At 48.1% G+C, this 27455-nt stretch overlaps 1 protein-coding gene across 1 annotated transcript in view; it reads left to right on the forward strand.

Moving 5' to 3' along the window:
• Positions 1-27455, forward strand: part of ITGA9 (integrin subunit alpha 9) — a 327700-nt gene that overhangs the window by 271850 nt on the left and 28395 nt on the right. The window contains exons 24-26 of the mRNA XM_055137107.1: positions 20248-20373; positions 22608-22727; positions 25806-25907. Coding sequence (XP_054993082.1) covers positions 20248-20373; positions 22608-22727; positions 25806-25907 — 348 coding nt within the window. The remainder of the gene's footprint in view (positions 1-20247; positions 20374-22607; positions 22728-25805; positions 25908-27455) is intronic.

Raw genomic sequence — 27455 nt, forward strand, 5'->3', positions numbered from 1 at the left:
TTTGGGGACGGAAGTGTAAGACCTATGCCTTAAAAAAAAAAATCACATAAGAAGTCTCCATCCTCTTTACTACAGTGACTGAAATAAACATTCACCATCAGTGAATGAAAGTCCTTTCTCACCACACTTCTGCAAACACAATTGTTTCCAGTATTTTTGAAATATGCCATTCCTAGTGGTGTTGACAGTACCTCTTCGCTGTTGTTTTAATTTGCCTTTCCCTGACTGCTGGCGATGATGAGCACTTTTTCATCAGCCAACTGGTTATCCATCTGTCCTCTTTGTGGAAGAGTCCGTTAGACTGCTCTTCCTGTTTTTTAAGGGGATGGTTGGTTTTTTTGTTGTTGAACTTTTGGGATAGTAGACCTTTATGTGATATATTGTAGGCAAAGATTCTTCCCCCGTTGAGTCAAAGGGATATGGACAAATATCAGATGATCTCACACATATGTGGTATACAAACAACATAAGAAAACAGAGAGAATTTATTGACAACAAACCCTTGGCTTTGGCTTATAAAACCTAGGTTTTACCCAGCAGTAGGGAGATGGAGAAGAAAAAGATGACATAGGACAATGGTGAAAAGTCATGGATAGGCACTTTGGGTGTAGGGGGAGTGCAGTAATTTTATATATCAGTATACTATAAACCTAACACTAGTATAGCCATGTTACCTAAAACTACAATAAAATATTGGTTTTTAAATTAAAATTTTTAGTTACAAAAAATTTAAAGCACCAGAACCAGATACTTGTGTTCGCAAGTTCTTTCAAGCTTTCACGGCGTGATTTCTATATCATATAAACTGTCTCATAAAGTAGAAGAAGGTGAAGACTCAGGCCATATAGATAGCTTAAAGGGCTAGAGCACTTGTTCTGCCTAGAGGCCTGGGTTTGATCCCCAGCACCACATGGACCTCCCCAGCACCACTACAAACAAGCCCTGAGCAGTGAAGGGAGAGTAGCTCCTAAACACCACAGAATGTGGCCCAAAAATAAAAATAGAAATTATCTCATCCATGGCACACTCTCCTATGACATGCATGTAATACGATTCCAAAACTGGAAGCGAAGAGTGGGCATCAACAGAAAGAAACCTCAGGTCAAACTCACTTTGAAAACAGACATAAAGATGACAAAATACTGCTTGTGAATGGATTCCAATGAAAGGAATACATTCTGAACAAGGTAGGATAGAACTGAGGAAGATCAAGTTGATTCCCCATGAGGAAATCAGTCAATAGTCTTCATTATGTTAATATTGAAAGAATTAAGAGTGAACTAACTAGCTAATTATTTTGATGAAAGCTTCTAAAAAGACAATTTAGTTTGGCATCCAAATTTAATAAGCATAAAATGTTATGACGTTTTCCAAGATTCCCAGTAAGGAAGGCAGAAGAGAGGATGTCCTCAACCTGCCAATAGTCCTCTGCCAAAAACTTACACAGCATCACTTGATGCTGAAACATTAGGCACTGTCCACCAAAGACGGGAGCAGGGCCCCAGCTCTCTCTTTGTTTTAGTAGGGTTAGAGGTCTTAATAGGGGCCAGAGTGATAGCACAGCACACAGGGCACGTGGCCTTGCACGTGGTCAACCCAGGTTTGATCCCTGACATCCCATGTGGTCCCTTAAGCACTGCCAGGAATAATTTCTGAGCCGAGCCAGGAGTAACCCTTGAGCATCGCCAAGTGCAGTCCAAAAAAAATACAAAAAACAAACCAAAAAAATAGTGAAGGAAATAAATTGCCTTTATTATAGCAAATAAACAAAAATATCATGATTGCACTACCCAGTACAGTCTTCAGAAAATGCAAGAGAAGGAACTGCCTGGAGGTGAGAACCTATGAATGCAGAAAGTAAAAACTGGGGCCCGCTCACAAATGCCAGGCCTTTGGCCACACTCAGGTCCTTCGACCTAGGATAAAGGCCTGACTGCCAAGGTGTCTGTACAAACCCTGATCACTCACTGGCTGATCCAGGACAACATTCAGGAAGCCAGACTTTAAAATAGAAACAAGCGGAAAATAATACCAAACAATAGACATCAAAGGCAACACTCTCCAGAAAATGAGTCCAGAGAATTAGTACAGACAAGTCACATACAAAGTAACAACTACCACCCCAAAAGAATGGGGACAGGAGGGGCTAGAGTGATAGCACATTGGATAGAGCGTTTGCTTTGCACACGGCCGGCCTGGGTTCAATTCCCAGCATCCCATATGGTTTTCCGAGCACCGCCAGGAGTAATTTCTGAGCCAGGAGTAACCCCTGTGCATTGCCAGATGTGACCCTAAAAGAAAAGAAAGAATGGGGACAGGAATCCAAAGTGATTTATGATCTAAAATGTACACTTTGGGGAAGGGGGGGGACACAACCTTATAAAACATAGGGGGCAACAGATTTTGTCTTGTGTAGAGGAGGTGAGAGAAAGCAAGCAATAGAAACTCTCCGAGGAACAAAGATATTGGGCTTAATAGTCACAAAGTCTAATATAGGGCAGGAATGATAGTACAATGGATAGGACTCTTGCCTTGCATGTGACCAACCTGGGTTCAGTCCCATATAGGACCGTCCCATATGGTCCCCCAAGTCTGCCAGCAATGATCCCTGAGAGCAGAGCCAGGAGTAAGTCCTGAGCATCACTGGATATGGCCCCAAAACGAGCAAAAGACTCAAGTACATATATTATAATTGTTTAAACTAAATTATATTTGGGACCAGAGCAATAGTACAGCAGGTAGGGCACTTGCCTTGTACACAAATGACTCAGGTTCAATCCCCAGAACCACATATGGTATCCCAAGCTCCACCAGGAGTGATCCCTAAGTTTAAAGCCAGGAGCAAACCCTGAGCTTTGCCAGGTGTGGCCCAAAAATGAAATAATGTTAAAAGAATTAAAGGAAAGTAGAACAATAACTCACCAAACACACATGTCTGAAAACTATAACAAATAGCCAAAAGAGGGGCCAGGGAGACAGCTCCAACTGTAAATCTGTGTCCTGAGTGCTACTTCAAGCAGCATATGTCCCCAATCCCCACTCCCAGGGCTGGAAGTAGCCCTAGACACTCCCAAGTACCACCAGGTAGAAAGAGTGAACCCAGGTAAATTCTAGAGTTCAAAGTAAAGTGCTAAAATGGAAATTTTATTAAAAGAGTTCAGTAGCAGATATTAACGGACAATGAACTTGAGCCAGAAGGCTAGTACAGGGATTAAGATACATGCCTTGCATGAGGCTTATCCCAATTTGATCTGGCAACTCATGTTTCCCCCCACTAAGCACTGCAGGGAATCACCAGGAGTGAACCCCAGGATCTGGGTACCATTCAGGAGGCCAAAAAATGAAGAGAGAATCAGAGAAATCAAAGATAGACCAGTAGAGATTATCCAATATGAAAAACAGAAAGAAAACCAAAAAAATAAATGAGCAAGTTCTTATTTGACACTGTAATGTATATTAAAATACACATAATTGGAATTTTGGAAGGAACTAATACAGAGTAGACAAAAAATATTAAATAATGGCCCCAAGCAGGGGAGATATATGGATTCCTCCACAATAAAGAATGTGAAAATGTGTGGGAGATAACACAAGGTTTAAGACAAACGCCTTGCATGCAGCCCACCCTAGTTCAATCCTCACCACCACAAAATTTCCCAAGCATAGCAAGGTGTAGCACTGGAGGCCCATAGCACCACTGGATGTATTCAGGTAATCCCTGACATTGGGAAAATTCCACATCCATCCTCAATCCCTTGCATTGAACAACGGGCCCAGTTGATCAAGAATTGCCCTCAGGCCTTCTGAGCACCACTTGGGATGTCCCCCAAAAATTTGAAGAAAGTTGATTTTCCATTTGAAAAGAAATGGTAGAAAACCTATCCCTCGGTGAGGAAAAAATTAATGAATCCAAAGTTATATGTTAAATATATATATATTGTGGATATATATGTATGTATAATTATATAAACATTGGATGCTTTCATATACAGTTTTCCCTTTGGATGGGAAAACTCTTCTAAGCTAGTCATAAAATCCAAAATCCACAAAAATAAGATTGACATATTTAGATATATTGAAGTTAATCTTCTATGTGATCAAAAGAGATCATAAACAAAGCAATATTCTATGAGTGACTTCTCCACATCACTAATAAAAATATTCAATCGTGAAAATGGGTCAAAAGATAGAAGTGGGAAAAGATAAATTGTTTTATTGTTGTGAGAACTGTTCTGGTTCCCAAAGCTGGCAGTACTTGGGGGATACCAAGGCTATCCCTCGGTGTACTCAGGGACTGTGGTGTGCTAAGATCAAACTCAGGATCAAAACCAGAACATGCAAGACATGTTCTCTACCACTTGAGCCACATACCCATTCCTCCCAAAAGAAATTTTAATGGCAAATAAGCATAGAAAGATGCCTTGCCTCATCAATAATCTATGCAAATGAATGAAAATGAAGATTTCCTCTTCTATTAAACTGACACAAACCAAAAAGATTGTTAATATCTATTGTTGATTAAGATAAGAAAAATGGACATTCTAAAGTAATATAAGAAATGAAAAACAGTTTCTCTTTTAGAATCTACCTCAAAACACACATGTAATATAATCAGCACATAATTCGAAATCTTTGTGGGCAGATATTAATTATCTTTGTTCTCCGAGTCAAGGTAGGCTTTTCCCATTTTGGTATAGTAGAAAATAAATACTCCAGTAGAATTCTGAAAAAAAGCATAATTAGTTTATAATGCAATCATTTTTTTACTAAGAACTTGTTACAGATGAGGCATTGTGCAAAGTATGTTACCTAGACAAACCCATTTATTCCTTCTGATAAGCTGATGAAGAAACAAGGATGGGGAGAAACACAGAGCTGTTAAGTGACTGAGCTAGTGTTTCCTCTTAACCACTGCATTATCCAGGGACTTGCAAGTCCCTGACATCATTTTACTAACACCCGGAAGTTAGAACTACAGACTTGAAGACTCAGGCTCCCCCCAGACCAGCTGAATCAGAATCTGCTTCCTGCCAAGATCCCCTGGAATTCATTTCCTTATAAACAGTCAGGAAGTCTAGAGCAGAGCTTTGGTTTGCTTCTTTTGGTTTTGCCTTTGTCTTAATTTCTGGGTCACACTCAGTGGCTCCCAGGGATAATCTCCTCTCTGTGCTCAGGGTACAGTGAGATTCTGGGGGGTTGAGCCTGGGCTTCCTGCTTGCAAAGCATGAGCCCAACCCTTAGAGTATTTCTCCAACTTAGAGTGGCGGTTTCTAACCGCCAGTCCACAGAGATCACCTGCTGCACATCAGCAGTCATTTGTTGCTTAACGTATGTTACCTGGATCTCGTAGTGATGCTGTAATGCTCATTGATAAACATTCTTAGTATGAACAGTGCTTTTTATTCCTGCCCAAGGAGTCTGAGAGCCTCTTTCCGCCAACCCTTGGGTTTAAAGAGGCTGTACATCACTGTTCTCGAGCACTGGACTTCAACTGCCCATCCACAGACTGGTGCTGGTCCTCAGGGGTGGAAAGCCTGAAAACAACTGGTCAGCTGCCTTGGTTATAGCTGCGGGTCTGTGTGCCATGTGCAGACCCGGTGCCAGCCCACAGAGGTGGAGAAGTTAAAGAACACTGCTTAGAGCTTGTCACTTAAATCTTCATGCCTTCCCTTTCCTCCTCCATGCAATGGGAATCCTCACTTTGCAATGCAGTTGTGAGGATTTCGTTCTCCACGTGTTCATCCATACAATAAATACTTTGCACTTGCCATGTGCAAAGTCCTGGTCACTATAGAGAACAAAGGACACTAAAAATAGGATTTCTCCATCCTCATGTAACCACCCTTCTTGTGAAGAGACAAGTCATAGAGACAAGAGCGTATTCCAGGATGTTAAATGCTAGACAGGGATCCGGGGCCATGGGAGATGTTGGAGTTTTCAGTGCCGGCTGAGGCAGCGCACGTTCAGAGCCTCATTCCAGGAGGGAATAAAAGTGTCTCACATTTTGTAACATGATCTCTGCACCAGAAATTCCAGCCAAAACCAGAGAATTCTCTCCCCTTGTATTTAGCTGCTCCCCTCCTTTGAAACATTTGCCCCTTGCCGCCCCTGCTCCATGCCCACGTGGCCCATCCTAGAATCCCTGTGTGTGTGCTCATGAGTTAGTGCTCCATCTAAGGCCGGGTTCTGCCATGGAGTGAATCCCGTCTTTCTCTGGTGTAAGCAGTGACAGCAGCAGCTGGTGGTGAAGGCACATTTCACATGAGAAAAATCCTGGGTTTTATGACCCAATTGTGCGGGGAGGGTAATTGTAACAAGACTCCTTCTCCCCCCATGCAGCAAGCTTGCTGGAAGCCAAGACATAGCTTGGACACCAGCCAGGCCTGGCACTTGAAAGCAACCTTCCAATAACCCAAAGCAACATGGAACGACTCATGCCTTCTTACCGCCGACCACTCCCCCCCACCGCCCACAGTGCACACATGCTTCTTTCCTTTCCTTCCTTTGCCCTGGGTTTATTTTCTCGGGTAAAAACGTAGGGCTCTGTAGTGAATTGGTCATCGACATAGTGGGAAAGTCCTGTAGCCAAGATTCGAGGTTTAGAACCTCCACCCCAGGGTGCAGAGTCCCCAAGGGATGCTCACCCCTCACTAGCCCATTCCTTCTCGGGTGTTCCCTGAGGGTGACTGATACTGAAACCAGTCCTCTTGGCCGACAAGGCTTAGAGGGAAGAATGAGATGGAACAATATCTAAGTCAGCAGGAGAAATTGGGTTTTCCAGCGGTGCTGGGTTCGTAAGATATGGCGATCCAGCCCAGCGCCTTGGGACAGAGTGCAACCAAGACATCTCCCAAGTACAGACAGAACTGTCTGACCAGCGAGCTCTCGTGGTAAGCCACTTAGGTATCCCTCAAATCACGTTTCAGATGCTGCTCCTCGACTCCTAGTACTTCACTTTCCCTGACCTTACCAGTGCTGGAATGGGGTGCAGCACCCTAGTTCCTTCGGTATAAAACTGAAACTCAGTCCCTTCTCCCACTTCTCTGTCCCCAAAGTGTGCAGTGCCATTACTTCCCCTTGTCCTGTCCTAAGCTCTTCCCCAAAGGCTGCAATGCAAAAGAGATTCAAAACTAGAGCACCAAGCACCAGGTGCTTCTTTAATCCCCCCTCCCGCCCCGCATCATAAACCTTCATTACTCAGACAGCAAAGACCTGTGTGCAGAACTGACTTCAATGTCCAATATCATCTGACCCCTGACTACCACTGTCTACTGCTCTGAAGGGCCCCTGAGTGCCACCAAGTATAGCCCTATTGGTCCCTGGTGTCCCCCAGGCCCTATATTTCATGATGTGACCTAACTGAGTATCTCTGGGAAAGGTTCTCAGATCTCCTGAGCAATGCTTGGGAATCTGGATATTCATATCAGGACTAGCTCAGCGGTCAGAGGTGCCTTAGTTGCATGTACCCAGACCCAGGTACAGCCCTCAGCACCACATGCTCCCAGCAATCCTAGTGTAGCCCTAAAGGCCCCCAAATTCAGGAGTGTTGCCGTGGTGGTCCCTTCACCACAGAGCCAGCTCTGCATCCTCAAGCCAAACCATTGAACTGTCTGTTCCTATTGTCCAAGAGCTGCCGGGACTCCCTGAGCACTGCTTGAGATATACATCACCAGTGCGACTGCAGCGACTGAAACTATGAGAGCCCGTCCCCTGCATGGCCTCCCAGGCCTTGCTCTCCACTCTCCACCCCTGACCTTGTCTGTCGGCCACTCTGGCTGAGCTGCTCTTCCCCACACCCTCTGCCCTTGCTAATGGCTTCCCCACTTCCCCTGCAACCCTGGGTGCTCTTTTTTCCCATGGCACTCATCACAATCTGAATTCTCTGTTTTATCTACGGGTTCTTGGGCCATGCCCAACATTGCTCTGAGAATGGTGCAGGGGGTCACACTGGGGTTCGCATCAGGCACTCCAACCCTTTGAGTGATCTCCCAGCCCTGAGTTTTCTGCTTTTCATAGTCCTCTTCCAGAGGATTGCAAATTGACTGGAAAAGTTACAGCGGCCTTGTTTCTGGTGAAGCCCAGCTTTAGGTCCCAGGATGTTGGAAAATACTCTTTATAAATAAAAACTGGACAACTGAGGTTATCACGCAGGGGGCGGCGGGTGGGGGGAGGAGGTGGCTGGAAGAGGTGGATCGAAAGCAACCCAAGCAGGGAAAATGTAGTAACTTCGTGCAATCAAAATCATCACCGTTAATTTAATACTGTTGTACATGCCACCTAAATTCTTTCCTGAAATTAGAAAAGAAAAAGAAAATGATTGTCCTCAACAAAAATCAGTCTATCAGTCAAAGATTGGGTTCCCCCGCACCACCACCCCTACCCCCCGCCTAGGTTAGGAGTGCCTGCTCAGACATCCTCCACCTTCGGTACATCTGACACAGACCCCTGGGTTCCCAGGAATGAAGGAAATCAAGTCAAAATTGCCACATAGATATGTTTTGACAATTTCTCCGAGTCCACTGCCAAGGTTTCCATCATTTCAAGGTGGGAAATAAGTCAAAAGATAAAACTGAAATAAAAGTCTAGGTTAGAATCTTCTAAGAACAAAGTTAAACATCACAGATGTTGGTTGGAGAGATTATGAAAGTATCCATTCTCTCTCCCTCCCCCTTTTCCTACCCACCCACCACATGGCATGTACCCACAGGTCAAGCCGGACCCTCTTGGCAATGGCCTCAAGTCATTTTTAAAATTTTTCAGAAATTGTCCTTCTCTCTGCTGAGTTGCCAACATGCTCAAATGGCTCAGAATTTAACTTGGCTTCTTTTTTTTTTCCTTTTTTGTCTCAGCAGAAGCTAAACACTTAAAATGTGATTAGGCGGCCTGAGAGATAGTACAGCAGGTAGGGTGTTTGCCTTGCACACAGCTGGTTGGAGTTCAATCTCTGGCTCTGCCTATGGTCCCCTGATCTCAGAACCAGGAGTAAGCCCTGAGCGTGGTCAGGCGCGGCCCCAAACAAAACAAAACAAAAAAAAAAATAGATGGTTGGTTGAGTTCTGGAGCAAGAGTCACATCCCTGGGCCCCTGTGCAGGTTTTAGTTTTGGATAGAGGCGGTAAGTCCAGGCATGGCAGAGTTCAAAGTCTGCCCCGTCCCCCGCATGGACAGAACAGATGAAAGAAGCCAGCCTCCTTCCAGAGCCAGAACCCAGAGCTGGGGCCGCTGGCCCAGCCGGCAGCACCAATGCCAAGTTGCAGGAGCGTGGGCCTGCTGGAATGCCAGTGTTCTGTGGTTGTCCCTCTGCTTTCCCGCACGGGCCCGGCCTTCGAAGCCGGCGATTCTGCTGTTCACCTTCCTCCGATCCTTTATCCCTTCCTTAAAGGCAGCATGACTGAGAGCCCCATCAGGGCAGGGGCGATGAATGGGTGGTTAGCTAAGACCGATAACAGGAAATCTGACTGAGGATAAACAGAGCTCATCAGCCATTGCCGACAAACACATGGTTCCAATTGAACTGCCGGGGACTAATTGTATATGCTTCAGAAGCACAAAAACAGGAAAGCTCTTTGCTGCCACAGACACACCAAAGCTTCTTCTGACCAAAAGGAACTTTTTCAACATCGCTAGACACTGAGAAGTAATTATCCCCCCCAGCGGTCCAACTGCACTCACTTCTTTTTAATAATCTAAACTTCTGACCTAAAACATATTTCAGGCCTCCCAGGAAGTCTTAAAACTTGACACTTAATGAAGGACACGTCTAAGTTTCTGTTTTTACTCCCCTATGGATGTACTGTCAGAAAAAATGCTGTGGGAGGCTAGGCAGCTGGTTGCATATGAAACGTTCCTTACTGCTGAAAGGCAATAATGAAAGTAATCCATCTATCAAATGCGCAGATAACTGGATCAATAGGTACATTGGTGCTTTATGCTCCGCCTCAGGAGCCATGGGAGTTACATCCTTCAGTTCACTATGCAGGGGACCCAAGACCTAGAAGGGGAATGTGAATAAATTGGTGCCCTTCCAAGGACGGTGTGGAGTCTCATATGGAGGCTACTGACTCATTTATTATCCACATCAACAGACCGCTCTGCTTCCAAAATGCTTCATTATCTGTGGAAGGAAAACATTTCTGGCATGCCTGTCAAGTGCTCAGATGACATATTTACGTCTCGCTCTCTAGCTCAAGAAAATCTGACCACATCTGGAAATTCTTTGGTGACATTGCTTCTCTGAAACTGCATCCCATCTGTATCGCTTTAACTCCAGTAAAAGGCCATCCTGCCATGTGGGACAGGCCTCATCGGAGGACTTGTCTTTCCCTGCCTGATGATAAAGCATGCCTGGTGGCAGCCTGTGCTCTTAACTTGGTGGCTTGGTGGCCTAGTGACCCGGAGGAAAGAAGAATGGGCGGCTGCTAGGGGACACCACTGAGTCCCCCAAAGCCTAGAACTGGCGGAGTCTTCTGCTTTCAGCCTCAGATATGAAGGTTGTCGTGAAACCATGCAAACCATCACACTGCAAGTCCGAATTACACGGGGCCCTGGTTTCCAAGCTCCACCCAGTATTTTCTGCCTGAGTTTTGATCTCACTAACAGCCAGGTCTTTCAGACCTAATTCAGTATTTCATGGGTGTGATAGTATTAAGGGATGGGGAGACGCATCTTCTTTAGAAGATAGTGTTCAGTTAATGCAAGTCATTCATTCTCATTTCCAGGCTTTTAAAAGAATCTCTCCCTGGGGCTGGAGCAATAGTACAGCAGATAGGGCATTTGCCTTGCACACAGTCAACCCAGGTCCAATTCCCAGCATCCCATATGGTCCCCTGAGCACTGCCAGGAGTAATTCCTGAGTGCAAAGCCACAAGTAAACCCTGTGCATTGCCTGGTGTGACCCAAAAAGAAAAACAAAACAAAACAAAACAAAAAAAGCCTCTCACTTTCTAGGAACTAAAGGACACTAAGGCTTTCTTAAATTTCTTGCTATTCCTTATCATTGGCCATTTTTTAGTTTAAAAAAAATAAACAAGAACATGACAGTAAAATGTGACAAGAATTTTAAGGACTGAAACTTGTCAGGGGCAGGGGGGAGGTGGTGCTAGTCTCATATTGACTCTTCTACTGTGATCTTAGACTTCATTAGTAATAGGAAACTTTGTAAGAAACTACTCCAGATGTTTATTGCCACCCTTATATTAAAGTGCATCACTGGGACCATCACATAGTACAAAAGTTAGGGTGTATGCCTCGCACAACTACCCAGGTTTGATCCCTGGCACTACTATGTAGCCTCCCAAGCATCACCAGGTGTAGCACTTGGACCGGGACCCTCACGTACCATTGGGTATGAGCGTGGAAGTTCCCAGGCACTGAATGGCCAGAACAGTACAACATCCTCAGGCCCTAGCATTAAATTGCCAACCTGGTTGCTGAGAATCACTACAGGTTGGGGCTTCCTGGGCATCATTCAGGAAGCCCCTAAATAAATAATAGCCAATTAAATAGATAAGCAGCATCATTTCAGTTGAAAAATCAGACTTACTTTGAGTTTCTACCCCCTTCTGGATTATTCTGGATCGTGGCATCATAAAAACAAGGTCTAGAATAAAGGGTGATATGTGAAAATGTTTGATGGTTTATGATTAAAACTGTATCTCCTTTTACTGTTATCTAGCCTGTACAGAGAAGCAGTAGTGAATCACACTAGTGTGCTTTTCACTGCCACACCTAGAGGACTCTGTGAGATCGTGAAGGCTCACCACAGTGTCTACCTTTTGCTGAGTGGCGTCGGTAGCTCACAGAACTTTACAGCACTCAGCATCTTAGATCAACCTAACTAACCAGTTAAGAATATTTCCCGGTTGTTTTGTGACTCCTGTTTTTTATTTGAAACCTTAGAGACCTGCAGTTAATCTTACCCTCAGCCAGGATAGTAGATGATTGGCCTCCCCAGGTGGCAAAAAAAGGGCACTTACCATCTTTTGATATCCTGGTTCCAAGCACTGGCAGTAGGTAATTGAATTAGCCAAGCAGGCATTCGTAACATGCTTGGAGATTTCAGACTTGGGGGGTGCGTGTGAATTCGGAGGAGCAGGTGGCCACTCGGGGGATGGGTCATGTTTACTCAGTTGCCATCAGCTGTGACTAACGTAACGTGATCTGGAAAAGTGGCCCAGGAATGGAATGGAGAACATGAAATCCATGATGGGCAGATCAATGAGCGCTAACATGAAACAGATGGCTTTCAGAAATGAACCTTTGCCCCCTTGGATCCAAGTTGCCTCAACAAACATAGCTTTTAGATCTCACTTCACCCCAGACCCTCATGGGTGAAGATTCCAAGCATGGCTCGGGGTGGGGGTGGGGAGGAGGAGGAGGGACGCGGGCAGCGTGGACACTGTTGATAGTGAGTAAAGAGTTTGTTCCTCTATCCACTTCATCTCCTTCCACTTCTCTGTTATCGTCTCTGCATGTGTCAAGGGAGTACCAACCCAGGGACACTTTAGTCACCAGCTGGAGTGTGGTCAATAAGTGGAACTGATGTGGAAGCAAGGCTGTAAAATGGGCCACTGCTACCACTCACTGGAGGTGGAAGTTAAACTCACTTCCTGGGGAACTGTCTCCTTGAAGATTTGCCCAAAAAAGCAAAATATAGCAAATCCTTTGAAATATGAGCCCACCTCTGCCTCCCACTGCCTTGTTTCTGGTTATTACAACCCAATGTTTGCCCACATTGACGTCTTTGACCTCCCAGGCTCAAGTCAGTCATTGATACCTCCAGATACATGCCATTCCCCTCTGTCTGGAAGGCCCTCCCCATTCCTTTCTCTAGAAGTTTCTTTTCCCCTCTGAGACGCACCTGAAGCTCCACCTCTGAGTCAGGAAGGCATTTGATTTGCTGGTAGAGGGAGACACACGTCCACATGACTTCCTATCCCCACAGGAGCCCCGCTGTGAGGGCTGAGGTGGGGAGAGTGGGGGAGATGGAGGACAGACAAGGAGCTGGTGCTCAGTATGTCAGAGAAATCCAGAACAAGGGGCCAAGGAGCTAGTATTGATGGTAGGAAATTTGTCATGCACTCAACTCACTTAGTTCCATCCTGGTACCAAAAATATGGTCCCCTGAACACCCCTGGAGTGATCCCTAAGCAAAGTCAGGAGTAAGTCCAGAGCACAGCTGGGTGTGCCCCATCCCACCAACGAAAGAGACCCTGAACAATGCAGGGGCAGCAGGCTAGGAGCGTCCAGCTCAGGGCTTCAGAAAGGGCCTCTCCAGAGGTCCAAGCTCATAGGTGTTGACAGGCCTGGTTTTCTCGTCTATAAGATGAGGGTGAAAATGAGACCAAGATGGCCAAGCTTGCCAGGTACCGTCATGACACGTGTTGTGCTATTTTGGCTGGCTGATCCCGCACTTCATCTCAATTTAGACAAGAAAGTGTGTGTTCCCACCTCACACACACTGATTTCTCCTCTGCCCTATGTGTGCCAGAGCTCTCAGAAGAGCCAGATGTTGCTGGTTCCCATCTGTATCTGAACTCTGCACAGAGGTGGAACCTTCCACACCTGGAATCTGGAATCTGACCTCGACCGGGGCCACTCCAGGGTGTTCCAGGTTGATGTTTCCCAGCAGATGTGCTTGAGGCATGAGACACCCCCCCCCCAAAAAAAAAAACAGATCAGCGGGTGGGCTTCTGTTCCCGTGGGTCAGCAGGGTCATGGTGGGCCTGCTCAGCTCTGGCACTCCAGAGGATACCTGTGTCCTCCTCACACTGGCCAGCACACATTGCCCAAAGGACCCTTCTAGAAGGCAGCACCACAGAGGTGCCCTACTTCCTCTGGCCCTCTGTCAGCATAGTGCAGCATGAGAGCCTCCAAGGAGAGCTTTTCCACCAGATGGCAAGGGCTGGAGGCTGAGTCTCTTTCAAGAGCAGACCTAGGGCCAGCCCTGACTCATACTTCTAAGTATTGGTAGACCTCTCACGTGGACAAAGGCATTTGGACTCTGGCCAAGGTTGACCAGAATCTGCCTCTAAGCCACATCCACAGTCTCCTTCCTCTGCCCCACAATTTCCCCAATCACCTCTATCTCGGTGTCAACTGACACTTTTTGGGTGGGGAAGGGTTGCCCAGAGGGGTGTGATCAGGACAAAGCGCAGGTATGACAGAAAAGCCAAAGGCAAAGGCCTCCATCACTGTTGAACACAGTGCCAGGATGCCTGTGTGTGTTGCACGAAGTCCTTTCAATCTCATCCCGATACACGTGGCCCTCTTCCAGCTCACAGCCATGTCCTGGAAAGCAGCCAGGCTCAGTCCAGAAGGTAACGAGTGGTCAGAGGTGAGCTGGGGCAGCAGCCATAGAGTGCTTGGCCACAGAAGGACACTCGCAGCGAGGCGCTGGGGTTGTCTCCAGCGTGATATTAAAATGCCACTTCTCTCTAGTGACGAGGTTGTTTGTAACCAAGCTGGGGGTGGGCATCAGGCCAGCCATTGGCCATCTCCACCTCAGGAAAGTAAGTGACCCCTTGACTCGCTGATGAAAATGTGTGACCCTGGGGATGGGGACCAAGACCTCCTTGGGACCAGAACAGCATGGGCTGCAATGCTCACAGCTTGCTCGTGGCTGAACATCCTCCTTAGCACTCCTGCCCTGGGCACAAGTTGCTGCCAACCACCTGTCATATGACCTCAGAATCACTGGAGTGCAGAGCCCCCTGGGTCCTTATCTGTCAGCCAAGGCCACGGGACCACATGATTTCAGAGCAGCCTCCCAGAAATAACATCCCAGGGTGCTCTGTTACCCTTCCAGCCTGAGACATCACAGACCAGGCGCGTTATCTCCCAAGGTTTGGGCGGGTTGAGGGGGGCAGGGGGCCTTATTTAATCCACAGTGACAGAAATTAGGTCAGGAAAAAGTCTGAGATAGTACAGCAGGTAGGGCACTTGCCTTGCACGTGACCGATGCAGGTTTGATCCCCCAGACCCATATATGGTCCCTGAGCACAGAGCCCAGAAGAAGTCTGGGTTGCTAGGCTTCTAATATAGGGGTTCCTTTCCTTTGCTGGGATGAGAACGGGAAGGGCTGCTTCCCTCCGACCTGCACCCCTTGGTGACTTCTGCCCCAACCTTCTGCCCCAAGAGGTAGGAAGTGCTGCTGGCTCTGGGACTAGATGGCATGCTACTGACTTGTCCAGTTCTTACACCCATTGGTCCCCTTGAGCACCGTGGGGGCAGCCCTCAAGACTGGGTTCCAGCCTGGTTCTGCTGCCAACCAGCAGCAGGGTCTCTGCCAATCATTCACCTTCCCTGGCTACCCAGCTTCTTCATCTGTAAAATGGGTTTCGCTCTAGCACTGGACCTACAGGGGACCATGAGTTCACCAGGGAACCAGTGAGTGAAACCGTGCCGCACTCAGAACCAAGCTGGGGGTGAGGGCCAGGGCTGCTGGCCACTGCTGGCCAGGCGTGCAGATCTACCCAACCTGCACCAAGAACCCCCGCCGCCCCTCTGACCTATTCAGGGGGTGGGTGAGCCACCGTCGTGAGCCCGTCTGAATCAGACATGCTGGCACCAACCAACCTTGAGAAGAGGGCCACCCCGCGCCTCCCAGATTATGTTCCCTGGCCGAAGCAATTCCTTGCGACCGCAGCGGGCAGCACCAGCAGAAGAGATCTCCCTTCACCACAGACTCGTCTCAGGTTCCCTCTCCGAATCCTGCCAGGGCGGATCAGATGTCAGCCTGGATCACATCACAGCATCATGACCCTCCCGCTCACAGCCCACTGTCCTGAGCCTTTGTCCTGGCCCTTGCTGGCTCCCAGTCTCCTGTGCTGACACCTGGGGGGGGAGCTGGCCTGGCACCCCACAGCCCCACTCCTGCATTTCCTCTGCCAGCCTAGAAATCTGAGGTGCCCCTTTGCAGAGCCAGGAAGCACTCAGCCCCAGCCCTGAATTTAATGAGGGATTATGCATCCTGCAAGAGGCTGAGGGCCTGTTTCTCTAAAGCAGCTTAGCAGGGTTTGGGTGGCCTGCCCGCTTCCCCCTTCGGCTCATCAGGGTCCGTGTTGGCCAGGGGAGGGCAGAAGGACGCTTTCCGGGGCCTTCAGCAAATGCCTTTGAGTGCACCCCAGAGGCCTCTGGCTCCCCAGAGAGAACTGGCTGCACTCACACTCCCAGGAAACACATCTCCTTGGCAGTATGCCAGGCGTGCGTGAATAGAGAAAAACTTGCCAAAGACACACTGCCCCAACCCCCAGCCACCCCCACTGAAGTGAATCTAACCAACCTTTTCAACCAAACTCACAGGCTCACAAGCAGCAGAACTGTGGTTGTCTTGAAGGCAGGGGGTTGGGAATTGACTGGAATAGGGTCAGAGAGAACTTTCTAGAGTGAGTGACTTGTTCTATATCTTCATCAGGATCAGGATGGTGATTATGGGGATGGTTGAAGTTGTCAAAATTCATCAAGCTAACCTTTCACATATGTGCATTTTTACAGAATGTAAAATTTTGCTTCGTTTAAAAAAATAAACAAAAGAAATAGGGGGCTGGAGGCTAGTCCAGCACTCAGGGTGCAGCTTACTGAGCATGCTACTGACTTGTCCAGTTCTTACACCCATTGGTCCCCTTGAGCACCGTGGGGGCAGCCCTCAAGACTCCCCAACATTCCAGGGTGGCACAGGTATCCCCAGCACTGCAAGGTCTGTGCATCATGAACTACATCTATGGCCTGTGCTCTGCATCCCTTCTGGGTTGGCTATGAATCATTTGTGAGATCTTTCTCCCACTCTCCTCAAAAAAAAAAAAAAAACAGGAAAATAAATAATTAACTACTTAAATATTCACTCATCTCTTGCATACTTAAAGTTATAAAAGAATAATTTCTGTTTATGTTGCTCTTTCCACTTAGGCATTTCACAAATTTTTTTTTTACAAACGTGGATCTTTTGAGATCTATGTTTATCATTACCAAGCCGTGCTTTAAGTCAGCTTTCCAGAGCATATCATCTTTAATTCATCTAATTTATTTGCAATGCAGAGCATTTCGAGTTCACGTTTGATGTGGTGGTGGTGTTACTGCAAGACATGAATTCCCGTTCGCATAACATCCTAGCAGTTGTTTTTCTCATTGGTCTTACAAGTGACATTCACGAGCTTCTCTCCATGGCCGTTTTATGGTTTGCTTTCTAAAATGTGCTTTGAAATGTTTATCGCAGCTTAAAACAATTGCACCGCTGCAGTGATGGCCAGGCCCATGTGAATTCCCATTGCCTTTTGCCCCTTAATTCCCCCAAGTGGAATTGAGGCATCCCAAACCTGCAGGGATGGAGATCCTGTCACATTGGTGTGTCTGCCCAGATTCTCCTGCACAAATAAAGCCATCAGAAGAGTTTCAGATGATACAGTTCTTTGAAAGTGCAGGTTGATTTTTGTTTCCACTCTGGGAAGCCCAAATTCTCTCAGGAGCTCTTCTTTTCCTCTTTCTTCTCATTCTCCTTCTTTTTCTCCTTCTTCTTACTCGAAAACACACACACACACACACACACACACACACACACACACACACACACACACACACACAAAGCACAGATAACAACTGTGACAGGCTTGGGGGCTATTCCTAGCTCATTGCCCCGGGCTCACTCCTGGCAATTCTGGGACTCAGGCAGGGAGGCCATGCATCCCGGAAGGCATGGCACTCTGGGTGAATCTAACCTCAGGCTGCTGTGTGCACTAACCCCTGAGGTCACTCCCAGCCCGACACTCTCCAATAGTCAACTTGAGGAAGTTAAATCCATCTGATGAATTAGCAGGCATAGATAGTAAATCTTGGGTTGCATGTTCAGATCAAAGATAAAGCAGATTAATCTGACAAATTTGGAGGTCTTTTTTTTCAATAGTTTTTTATTATTAAAAGATTGTCCTTATTAGCTTGCATGAGCAGTTTCGTATGTAAAAACGTTTATAGGGGATTGTGGGGAGAGGGCCGCCTGAGTAATGCCTGGCAGCCTCAGCAGACAACACTCAGCCAGGCCTGACAGTTGATTAAACCCAGGAACGGGGTGCTGTATGGATGCTGTAATAACCCTTTGGCAGTCTCAGAGCATGGTCACCAAGCAGAGTTGACATGAGCTCTGGTAGGCTTGTTTCGGGCCACCAGAACCACTCCTGACTAAAAAAAAAAGGCCAATGGTTTTGTTTTTGTTTTGTTTTGTTTTGTTTTTTGCTTTTTAGGTCACACCTGGCAATGCACAGGGGTTACTCCTGGCTCTGCACTCAGGAATTACTCCTGGCGGTGCTCAGAGGGCCATATGGGATGCTGGGAATCGAACCCGGGTCGGCCGCGTGCAAGGCAAACGCCCTACCTGCTGTACTATTGCTCCAGCCCCTTGTTTTGTTTTTTAATTGAGTCACCGTGAGAACAATTACAGGGCTCTTAGAATCGAGTCTCAGTCATACTATGCTCAAACACCCATCCCTTCACCAGTGCACATGTTCCACCACCAATAACCCCAGCATACCCCTTCTCCCACTCCCTCTCTGCCTGTGTGGCAGATGATTTTCACTTTACTCTTTCCTTACTTTGATTACATTCAATTTTCGACAGGAAACTCACTATCATTATTTGGAGTTTTTCCCCCAACAGTCAGACCTGTCGGAATGGCATCATTAGATTGTATGTTTTCTATTGTTGGTAACAAAGAGCATATCTGGGCTAAAGCAGCCGCCCAGACTTGGAATTCTGGTATTAAGTCCAGAGGTATTTCTGCCAGCAGCCACTGCATTCTGAGATTGGTTTCTGTAGCGCTGGGATCATGGTTGTTCAGGAGTGGAGGAGCTGTACATGGACTCAGGGTCTCATTTGGGCAGAAGGCAGGGCTGGTTCTGCCTCCCCCATCGCAAGATTCCCCATGCATCCCATCCCATCGCTTCAAACTCCTACTTCTGTGTCCAATTGGTTTGAATGGTAGCGGTCGCCATGCTGTCCGGGGGGAAAAGGCCAAGGGATAGAGACCCTTCTCCTCCCGAGGCTGCACGAGGCCATAGCCTAGTTCAGAGTCCAGGAGTACATCTGCCAGCAGCCGCTGCATTTCTGAGATTGGTTTCTGGGATAATGGATGCTCAGGGGTTGCGGAGCCATTCCTGAGCATATATTTTGTATATCAGGAAAGATCGAGCAGCCGCATAAGCCGCACGGTTTGGAGATGCCCCAGTCCCGAATACTGGAGCATGTTAATAGAATCTCAGTGTCGCCAAGGCTCCATCTAGAGAAGGCGTGCTGGCTGTACCTTCTCCACCTGGCACCCCGGTGTTGTTGGCCCAGTCTGGGGTCCGGAGCGATCTCCAGCTTGTGGTGCTGCCGGAGCGCCCTGATTCTTCACTGCTGGTTGTGACAAGATGGCACCGAGGGCAGGTCGAGGGCATGACTTCCAGCGGCCAGGGCGAATTGGAGACTGGGCTGGCGCTGCCCCGCTCCAGTGCCCACCCCCCACGTTTTGGAGATGTCCAGTCCCGAATACCGGAAAAAGCCAATGGTTTTGATGAACTTTGAAAACCTTGTATATCAAGCTTCCTCAAGTCTTACTTTTTTCCTAGTTGGAGCTCCTCTGCATGTTGCATGTCACATTGCAATTGTTTAAGGACTCAGCACTGGAAAGGTAGTTCAGCAAGTAAGGCACTTGTCTTGCACACAGCCAGTCTAGGCTCAATCTCCAGCAGCACATATGGTCCCTTGAGCACCGGCAGGTATGATCCCCAAGCACAGAACCAGGAGTAAGTCATGGTGTGATCTAAAAAAGCCAGAGAGAGGGGCTGGAGCGATAGCACAGCGGGTAGGGCGTTTGCCTTGCACGCGGCCGACCCCGGTTCTAATCCCAGCATCCCATATGGTCCCCTGAGCACTGCCAGGAGTAATTCCTGAGTGAAGAGCCAGGAGTAACCCCTGTGCATCGCCGGGTGTGACCCAAAAACCAAAAAAAAAAAAGCCAGAGAGAGAGAGCAGAGAAAGCGAGCAGAGAGAGGGAGAAAGTAATAAATCAATTTCTCAAAGACATAGGAACCACATTTTCTGTTTATTTGGACTTGTTGATGCTTCTTCTGCTAGTTTTTACACCCTTATTGTTCCCTGGATAACAGGCCAAGAAAGGATAGTTGAAGTTGGGCCCTACCACTAGCATCTCTTCTTTAAGGGAGTCCATGCTCATGCTCCATTCCAGGGACAGACACTCTAACAGACTTTTTTTCATTTTCAGGTGGGTCAAGAGAAGGGAAACTGTTCTTTCCAGAAAAATCCAACTCCCTGCATCATCCCTCAAGAACAGGAGAACATCTTTCATACAATATTTGCTTTTTTCACAAAGTCTGGAAGGAAAGTCTTGGTAAGAATTTGCTTACATGTTGGGTTCACCCTGGTGGTCCTCCCTCAGAAGACAATTCTGACACTCAAATCTGGTTTTCATCAGTTGGCTTCTAAAGTCACAAGGACTGTGGTAAACTCTTATATATCATCCGGAGGTTTCCAACAAAGTGTTAAACTTGCATCCCAAATTCCAGTGCCTGGCGAAAGGGGAAGCTTTTGCAACCCACCAAGCACAAAGTAAACATTTCTCCCATGAGTGTGAGCCTAATCAAGAATGATGGTTCTTGTATAACCATGTTGGAAAACTAACAAGACCCGTACAGCAAAGTTTCTCTGTACCCTATGACCCAGTTTTATCTCCAAGAGAAATGAGGGTTTTTTAATTCTTTCCCAAAAATACATTAGCAGATGTATTCATAACTACATTACAATAAATGAAATCTGGTAATAATCCAAATATCCATCAAGAGGAGAATGATCAAACAAGTGTGATCTAACTAGCCTTATTCTGGAATAGTATAGAGAAATGAAAAATAACAATGTGCTCAACAGAAGAATATCACAAAAGAATATCAGTGAAAATCACAGAAATGAAATTGAGGAAAAGAAACTGGAAACAAAAGGTTTAATGGTGTTCAGACAGCAAAACTGCCCATGCCTGTGCGGGCCTGGATAGCAGTTCCTTTAGGAGCAATATCCACAGGGGGAGTTTGCTTAGGGGCAAGAAATGTTTCACCTCTTGATCTAGGTATAAATCTATGTAAACATGCACTAAGATGGACATTTAGGATGTTTTCTGTGGATATGCATCAGTTATACATAATGTTAAAAAGAAAATTGGATTCTAGAAGAGGAATATTGCTTTCCCAAAGGTCCTTTCATTGGCATCTATTCTGCCTGAGTTCATCCATTGACTCTTCCTTCTCCTATAAGACCATTTGCCAATCCTCACCCCACCCCACCCCTGCTCTGCCAGAAGGTTGGAGGTTTTGAACTTGCAAAGTGCTGGTGATGCAGTTTTGAATTTCTTAGAACTGTTAGATGTTGTAGCTCCAGTTGTTGGGTACACACAAAGCTATGGCTGAAAATTTTACCCCACTCATGAAACTCCACCATGAAAATGGGTAAGTGGGTCTGTACATTTTGGAACTTAGAAAGAAAGAATTCCTCTTTTATAACTTAACTTTGGAGTTCAGGTTTCCAATTATAAGGTTTTCTTGGTCAAAAAAATTCTTGTGTTGGGGGCTGGAGTGATAGCACAGCAGGTAGGACATTTGCCTTGCACACGGCCAACCCGGGTTCAATTCCCAGCATCCCATATGGTCCCCTGAGCACCGTCAGGAGTAATTACTGAGTGCAGAGCCAAGAGTAACCACTGTGCATCGCTGGGTATGACCCAAAAAGCAAAAAAATAAAAAAATTCTTATTTTTGTTTTTTGGGGTCACACCCAGAGATGCTCTTGGCTCTACACTCAGGAGTTATTCCTGCTGGTGCTCAGGAGATCATCTCCACCAGATGATCCCAAACCTGGGTTGGTCACGTGCAAGACAAACCTCCAAACTGCTGTACCTTCTCTCCAGCTCCCCACTTTTTTTGACACCAGCTTTTTTGAATTGTGCAATTATTTTAGACTTCTTATTTTCCCTGCCTTAAAAATGGGGCATAAATGTACCTCTGCCATGCACGGCACAGGCAGGAATCCCATAATGTGGGCACCACACCTTGTGCTCAGAACTCACAAGAATAAGGCTTTCAAGATAACTTTTCCCTCTTTTAGGGGCTTGAGGGGTAGGTGTTTGACCGTGCCTGGCTCTGCTCAGGGCTGACTCCTGGCTCTGTGATCCAGTATCATTCCCAGCAGAGCTTGCAGGACCCTGTGTGGTGTGGGGGCTTGAACTTGGGTCGCCCATGCACAAGGCAAGCATACTTCCTGCAGTACTAGCTCTCCAACACCCCCCACCAAATGTTTCCTTTTTACAAATAATGATGACCCTCAGAGAAATCCAATTTGGCCACGAACTTTCTTCACAGTTGAGTGAAAGGCAAGTAAGTTCTGGTACCCACTGGGCAGGAAAAAGCCATCCATTGCCCTCTGGTGACGAGAAGGCGTAATTGCGTCTTCCCAAGATCCCGTCTCTGTCTGCAATTGCCAGTCACCAAAGGAGGTCCCTACAAGACCTGTGCTAATTAGTGGCTGAACCATCAGCCTTATTCCTAGGGCAGGTGAACAGTTCTCTGATTGTTCTTCTCAGGACTGTGAAAAACGGGGCGTTTCTTGCCTCACCATGCACTGCAACCTGAGTGCGCTTGCGAAAGAAGAAAGTCGAACAATAGACATTTACATGCTGCTGAACACAGAAATACTGAAGAAGGTAAGACCCAGGAAGGGCACTCCCGGGGGAAGGGGGGCTTAAAAGCCAAATATGGGTGGTCTTCCTCATGACACTGCTGCTGCCCCCCTCTGAAAGCTTTCCTGGCAGTTCCCAGTGGCATTCTGCTGCCGGCATGCCAAGGAGCAATGTCAGACCCTTGGTCTTTAAAGTGTGGGCCCAGGAACGGTAACACCGGCTTCATCGGCTTCACCTGGGGACTTGTTAGACTTGCAGGATCAAGGACCCATCCGTGGATCTCCATTTTAGCAAGCGGGGGCAGGGGCGGTGGTGCAGGACAGGGGGTCAGGGGGAAAGGGGAAGAGGTGCATTTAAGTCTCAGGCACCCACACCTCACATGCTAGGTGAAGAAGCAGCTCAGATAGAGAAGGGACCACCAAGCAAAGGGTGCTAGGCGGGCCCACTAGGGATGGGAGATACAGGCTGAAAATAGACTATAGACTGAACATGATGCCTACTTTATACCTCTGTAGCAAACCACTGTCACTGTCATTCCGTTGATCATCAATTTGTTCGAGTGGGCACCAACAGTAACAATAAGTCTCATTGAGAGACTTATTGTTACTGTTTTTGGCATATCCAATACGCACGGGTAGCTTGCCAGGCTCTGCCGCGCGGGCTCAATACTCTCAGTAGCTTGCCAGGCTCTCCAAGAGGGGCGGAGGAATCGAACTCGGGTGGGCCGCGTGAAAGGCGAACACCCAACCGCTGTGCTATCACTCCAGCCCTATAGAAGAGAGAGAGAGCAAATGAGAATGCCCTGCCAGAGGCGGGGTGGGGTGAAGGGGACAGGGTGGGGGTGGTGGGAGGGATGCTGGGATCGTTGGTGGTGGAAAATGGGCACTCGTGGAGGGATGGGTACTTGATCATTGTATGACTGAAATGAAAGCATGAAAACTTGTAAGTCTGTAACTTTGTCTCATGGTGATTCACTAATTAAAAAGTTTAAATAAAATAAAATAAATCTCAGGCACCCGGAATCCCCTGGAGACTTGTGGAATGCAGATTTCTGTGGGTGCAGAGCAGCAAGAAAGGTTTATGCCAGCTTCCCTCCAGCCTGAGCTGCATCTAGGCCTGTCCCTCCGCTGTTTCCCTTGGGCCCCACGGTCTGGCCCATCTTATGAGCTGTGGCCTGAGGTGTCATTGCTCCAACCAAATGAGCTTCTATCTGAGGTGTTGGAGCTGAAGTTTCTTCCAGTTCTCAAAGGGCTTAGATTTCAGATTTGTGTTCTGCCATTGCAAGCCTGTCCTGCGGCTGGCTCTTCACGGCCCGGACTCTAACATGTACAGGCACTGTCATCCTGACTGTGTTGGTGTTTTGTTTTGTTTTTAATAGGGGTCACTCCCAGAAATGCTAGGGCCAGCTGTGCTGGGGTAGGGGAAGACAGTATTGGGAATCAAACTCAGGATCTTCTGCATGCTTAACATGTGCTCTACCTCTGAGCCATGACTCCAATCCTGTCATGGTTATTAGCACCATCCCACCCGCACGGCAGAGCCTGGCAAGATGCTCATGGTGTATTCGATATGCCAGAAACAGTCACAAGTCTCACAATGGAAACGTTACTGGTGCCCGCTAGAGCAAATTGATGAACAGTGGGATGGCAGTGCTACAGTGCAGTGCTATTAATATTGAGGGGCCGGAGCGATTGTCCTGCAGGTAGGGCGCTTACCTTGCACACAACTGACCTGGGTTCAATCCCCAACATCCTACAGTCCCACAAGCTCCTCCAGGAGTGATTCTCAGAGCAGAGCCAGGAATAAGCCCTGAGCACTGCTGAGTGTGGCCAAAAAAATCAAACAAACAAACAAAACAATCGAAGGTTGGTCCCAAATTAAAACATACGGTATCCCCTGACACACCAACCCACAGATTTATGAGACTATTGGCTAGCTAAGAGATTTTTTTGCATGCAGGCTATTCGCTGTCTCACGGGTGTTAATCAGGGCAATGCCACGAGGAACTAGCTTGCTGCTGCTGGGTTTTTAAGAACGTGCCCTAAACTCAGGGGTGCAGGATTCCAGGTGGCATACCCCATGCCCTGTGCCTTCCCAAGAAGGACTTGGTGGTGAACAGGACGCCCCCTAGGGGACCTTCAAGGGAGACCGACTTCACACTCATATTTCGGGGTGCACTTAGCCAGAGGTGAGTCAAGTTGCCACATTTGGAGACAGCTCCTTGGGTGGCAGACAAGCTGAGTTGATGTGTGTAGAGACACCCCGCTGGCAGAGCAGCCCCTGCACCCTGTCATTGCAGGTGGCATTCTGTCTGCTCTAGCTGTCCCCCTCTGTCCCCACTGAAGCATCCATTGTCTCCCCACCCTTCTCTCAGGCAGCACTGTCTGTGCCCCCAACTAAGGCCCTGTCCCTTCCCGGGCCAGAATGTGCCAGGCCTCTTGTGTCTAAGTTTCCTCTTTACCCGTGGGAGCCGTTTCTCCTTCACTGGCACCGTGGCTTTGTGTGGGAGGAACTGGCAGGTGGTCCTGAGTCTGCACCCCCACCCCAGTCCTCCTGCTCCTCACGCCAGAGCCCCCTCCTAAGCCGAACTCCCCCTCCCCCTGCCATAGGAGAGCAGCTCTCATGGATGCACGAAGCAGCCCTGACCCCAGAACAGTTTCCTGGGAGAGCCGAGAGAGGGTTAAAAGGGCTGTGGATGGGCCAGGGACACATTCAGGGGCATGTAAATCAGATGCCAGGCCTGGATTTGTTGTACACTGTGAAACAGCTTTATTTATTCTCTCCTCCCTGTGAACATGTCAGTATCAATATCCAAATGTCTGCCTCTTACCACGGGGAAACCACAGCCCGCAGGCTCACATGTGCTGATGACAAAACTGCAGTCTCTCAGCAGCCACCGTGATTGACAAAAGGGGGAGAGGGGGAATGGGAGGAACAGGGGTGCTGGGGGAGGGTCAACTCCGCTTCAGTGGCTGCCTGGGATGTGGCGGTGGGATCTAGTGCAACGGTCATTCTTGCCTGAACTCCCCCAGAGTCTCCACTCTGCTGGGGCCTGTGGCCAGCCTGCTGCCACTGAAGTGTCCCTGTGTTTGTTCCTCCCAGGACAGCTCGTCTGTCATCCAGTTAATGACCCGCGCCAAGGTGAAGGCAGCCCCAGCACTGAAGGTGGTGGAGGTGGCCCATGGGAACTCAGAAGAGATCATGGTGAGTCAGGCCCCGCCCCCGGGCGGGGAGCCCTGGGCCATGTGGGGCAGATTGGGTGCTGGAAGTGGAGGGTCAGGGTGGTCTAGGGGGCACACTGTGTGTTGGCCTTCAGGGTGACCACAGGTATGTCATCCATCAGGGAGACCCCAGTGTGTCGGCCATTGGGGGACCCCAATGTGTCAGCCATTGGGGAGACCCTAGGTATGTTGGCTGTTGGGGAGCACCCTGGTGTGTCAGCCATGGGGGACCCCAAGTGTGTCAGCCCTCAGGGGACCCCAGTGTGTCAGCTGTTGGAGAGATCCCAGGTGTTCCGGCTTTCAGGGAGTCCCCAGGCCAAGCCTGCCAGGTAGCTGTGAGGGGAGGGGGGGGGCACGCGCCGTGTGTCCAGTTCCTTCCAGGCCAGGGTGACGTGAATGCACCCTGAGGGACTAGCCCGGGATAAATAGTCTGGAAGTAGCCCAGATGGGGCTTGAATTTCCACCCTGACGCCAAGACTATTTTTATCTTTCTCGGACTTTTCCCTGAAACCTCGCCCGCCTTCGTAATCACGTCACCCCATGTATAAACACTGGGGATCTTTTTTGTTTGTTTTTATGAAGATGTTGTATGGCTCACTTCAAAAGGTCATATCCATGTTCCTAAGGTCTAGAACCTTCTCCTGCATCCCTGACCTGTCCCCATCCTTTTCAGGAGCTACAGGAGGGTGTAAGCAGAAAACTTAGATGTGACTGAGAACTTCCCTATCTGAACACTGTGACCCCAGGAGGGGTACAGATGCCTCCAGATGGCCACACTGAACACCACCCCCTAATCTATAGGAGGTGTTCAGCACCCTGTGAACTGGTCTTGTCCTGAGCCACAACCCACTGCTTCCTGCTCTGCTCCTCTGACAGCACCTTCTCTCGAGGGAGCGCATACTTTCTTGAGAAAGAGCTGGCCTGACTGTGACAACAATATAACGTGACCTATTCTGGGGCCCAGTGGCAGCTCTGGTCAGGGACACAGGCCAGGCAAGTGCAAGGCCTTGAGTTTGACCCTCTTAGAACCATCAGGTGTGACTCTGGTGGCCTCTAGCCCTGCTGGGTTGAAACATCACTAGATGAAGCATTAAACAGCTGGATCCGGTTGGTCCAAAGTCATTGAGAACCCCCTGAGCATTGCTTAAGAGGCTCCCTAAAGCAGGACTTTCACAAAGATGAAAGAAAGGTTCCGATGGCCACGGAGAGCCCAGTAGTTAGATGCTAGGGTGGGAAGCAGACCAGAGCAGACTCCTCAGCCCCAGGCTGGAGGGGGTTCGGGCAGAAGAGAAGTCGTGGATGACCTCTGGGGGCGTCCCATTAATCTCACGTCTTCTCCCCTCTATTCATGGATGAATGGTCCAGCAGCCACTGTCCTAACAGAGATGGGAGCACAGAGAAAGGAGACTGGTGCTGGGGGCCTGCCTAGCAGGGGTCCCTGTGGCTTTCAGAGCATCTCCTCTCTGCCTGCTCAACCACTTGCTCAGCCTGGTGCTGGGGTTCCCTGCTCATGCTCAACAGGAGAGGTGTG

Source organism: Sorex araneus, chromosome 4 (assembly GCF_027595985.1).
Source record: "Sorex araneus isolate mSorAra2 chromosome 4, mSorAra2.pri, whole genome shotgun sequence".
In the NCBI taxonomy this organism is placed as follows: Eukaryota; Metazoa; Chordata; class Mammalia; order Eulipotyphla; family Soricidae; genus Sorex; species Sorex araneus.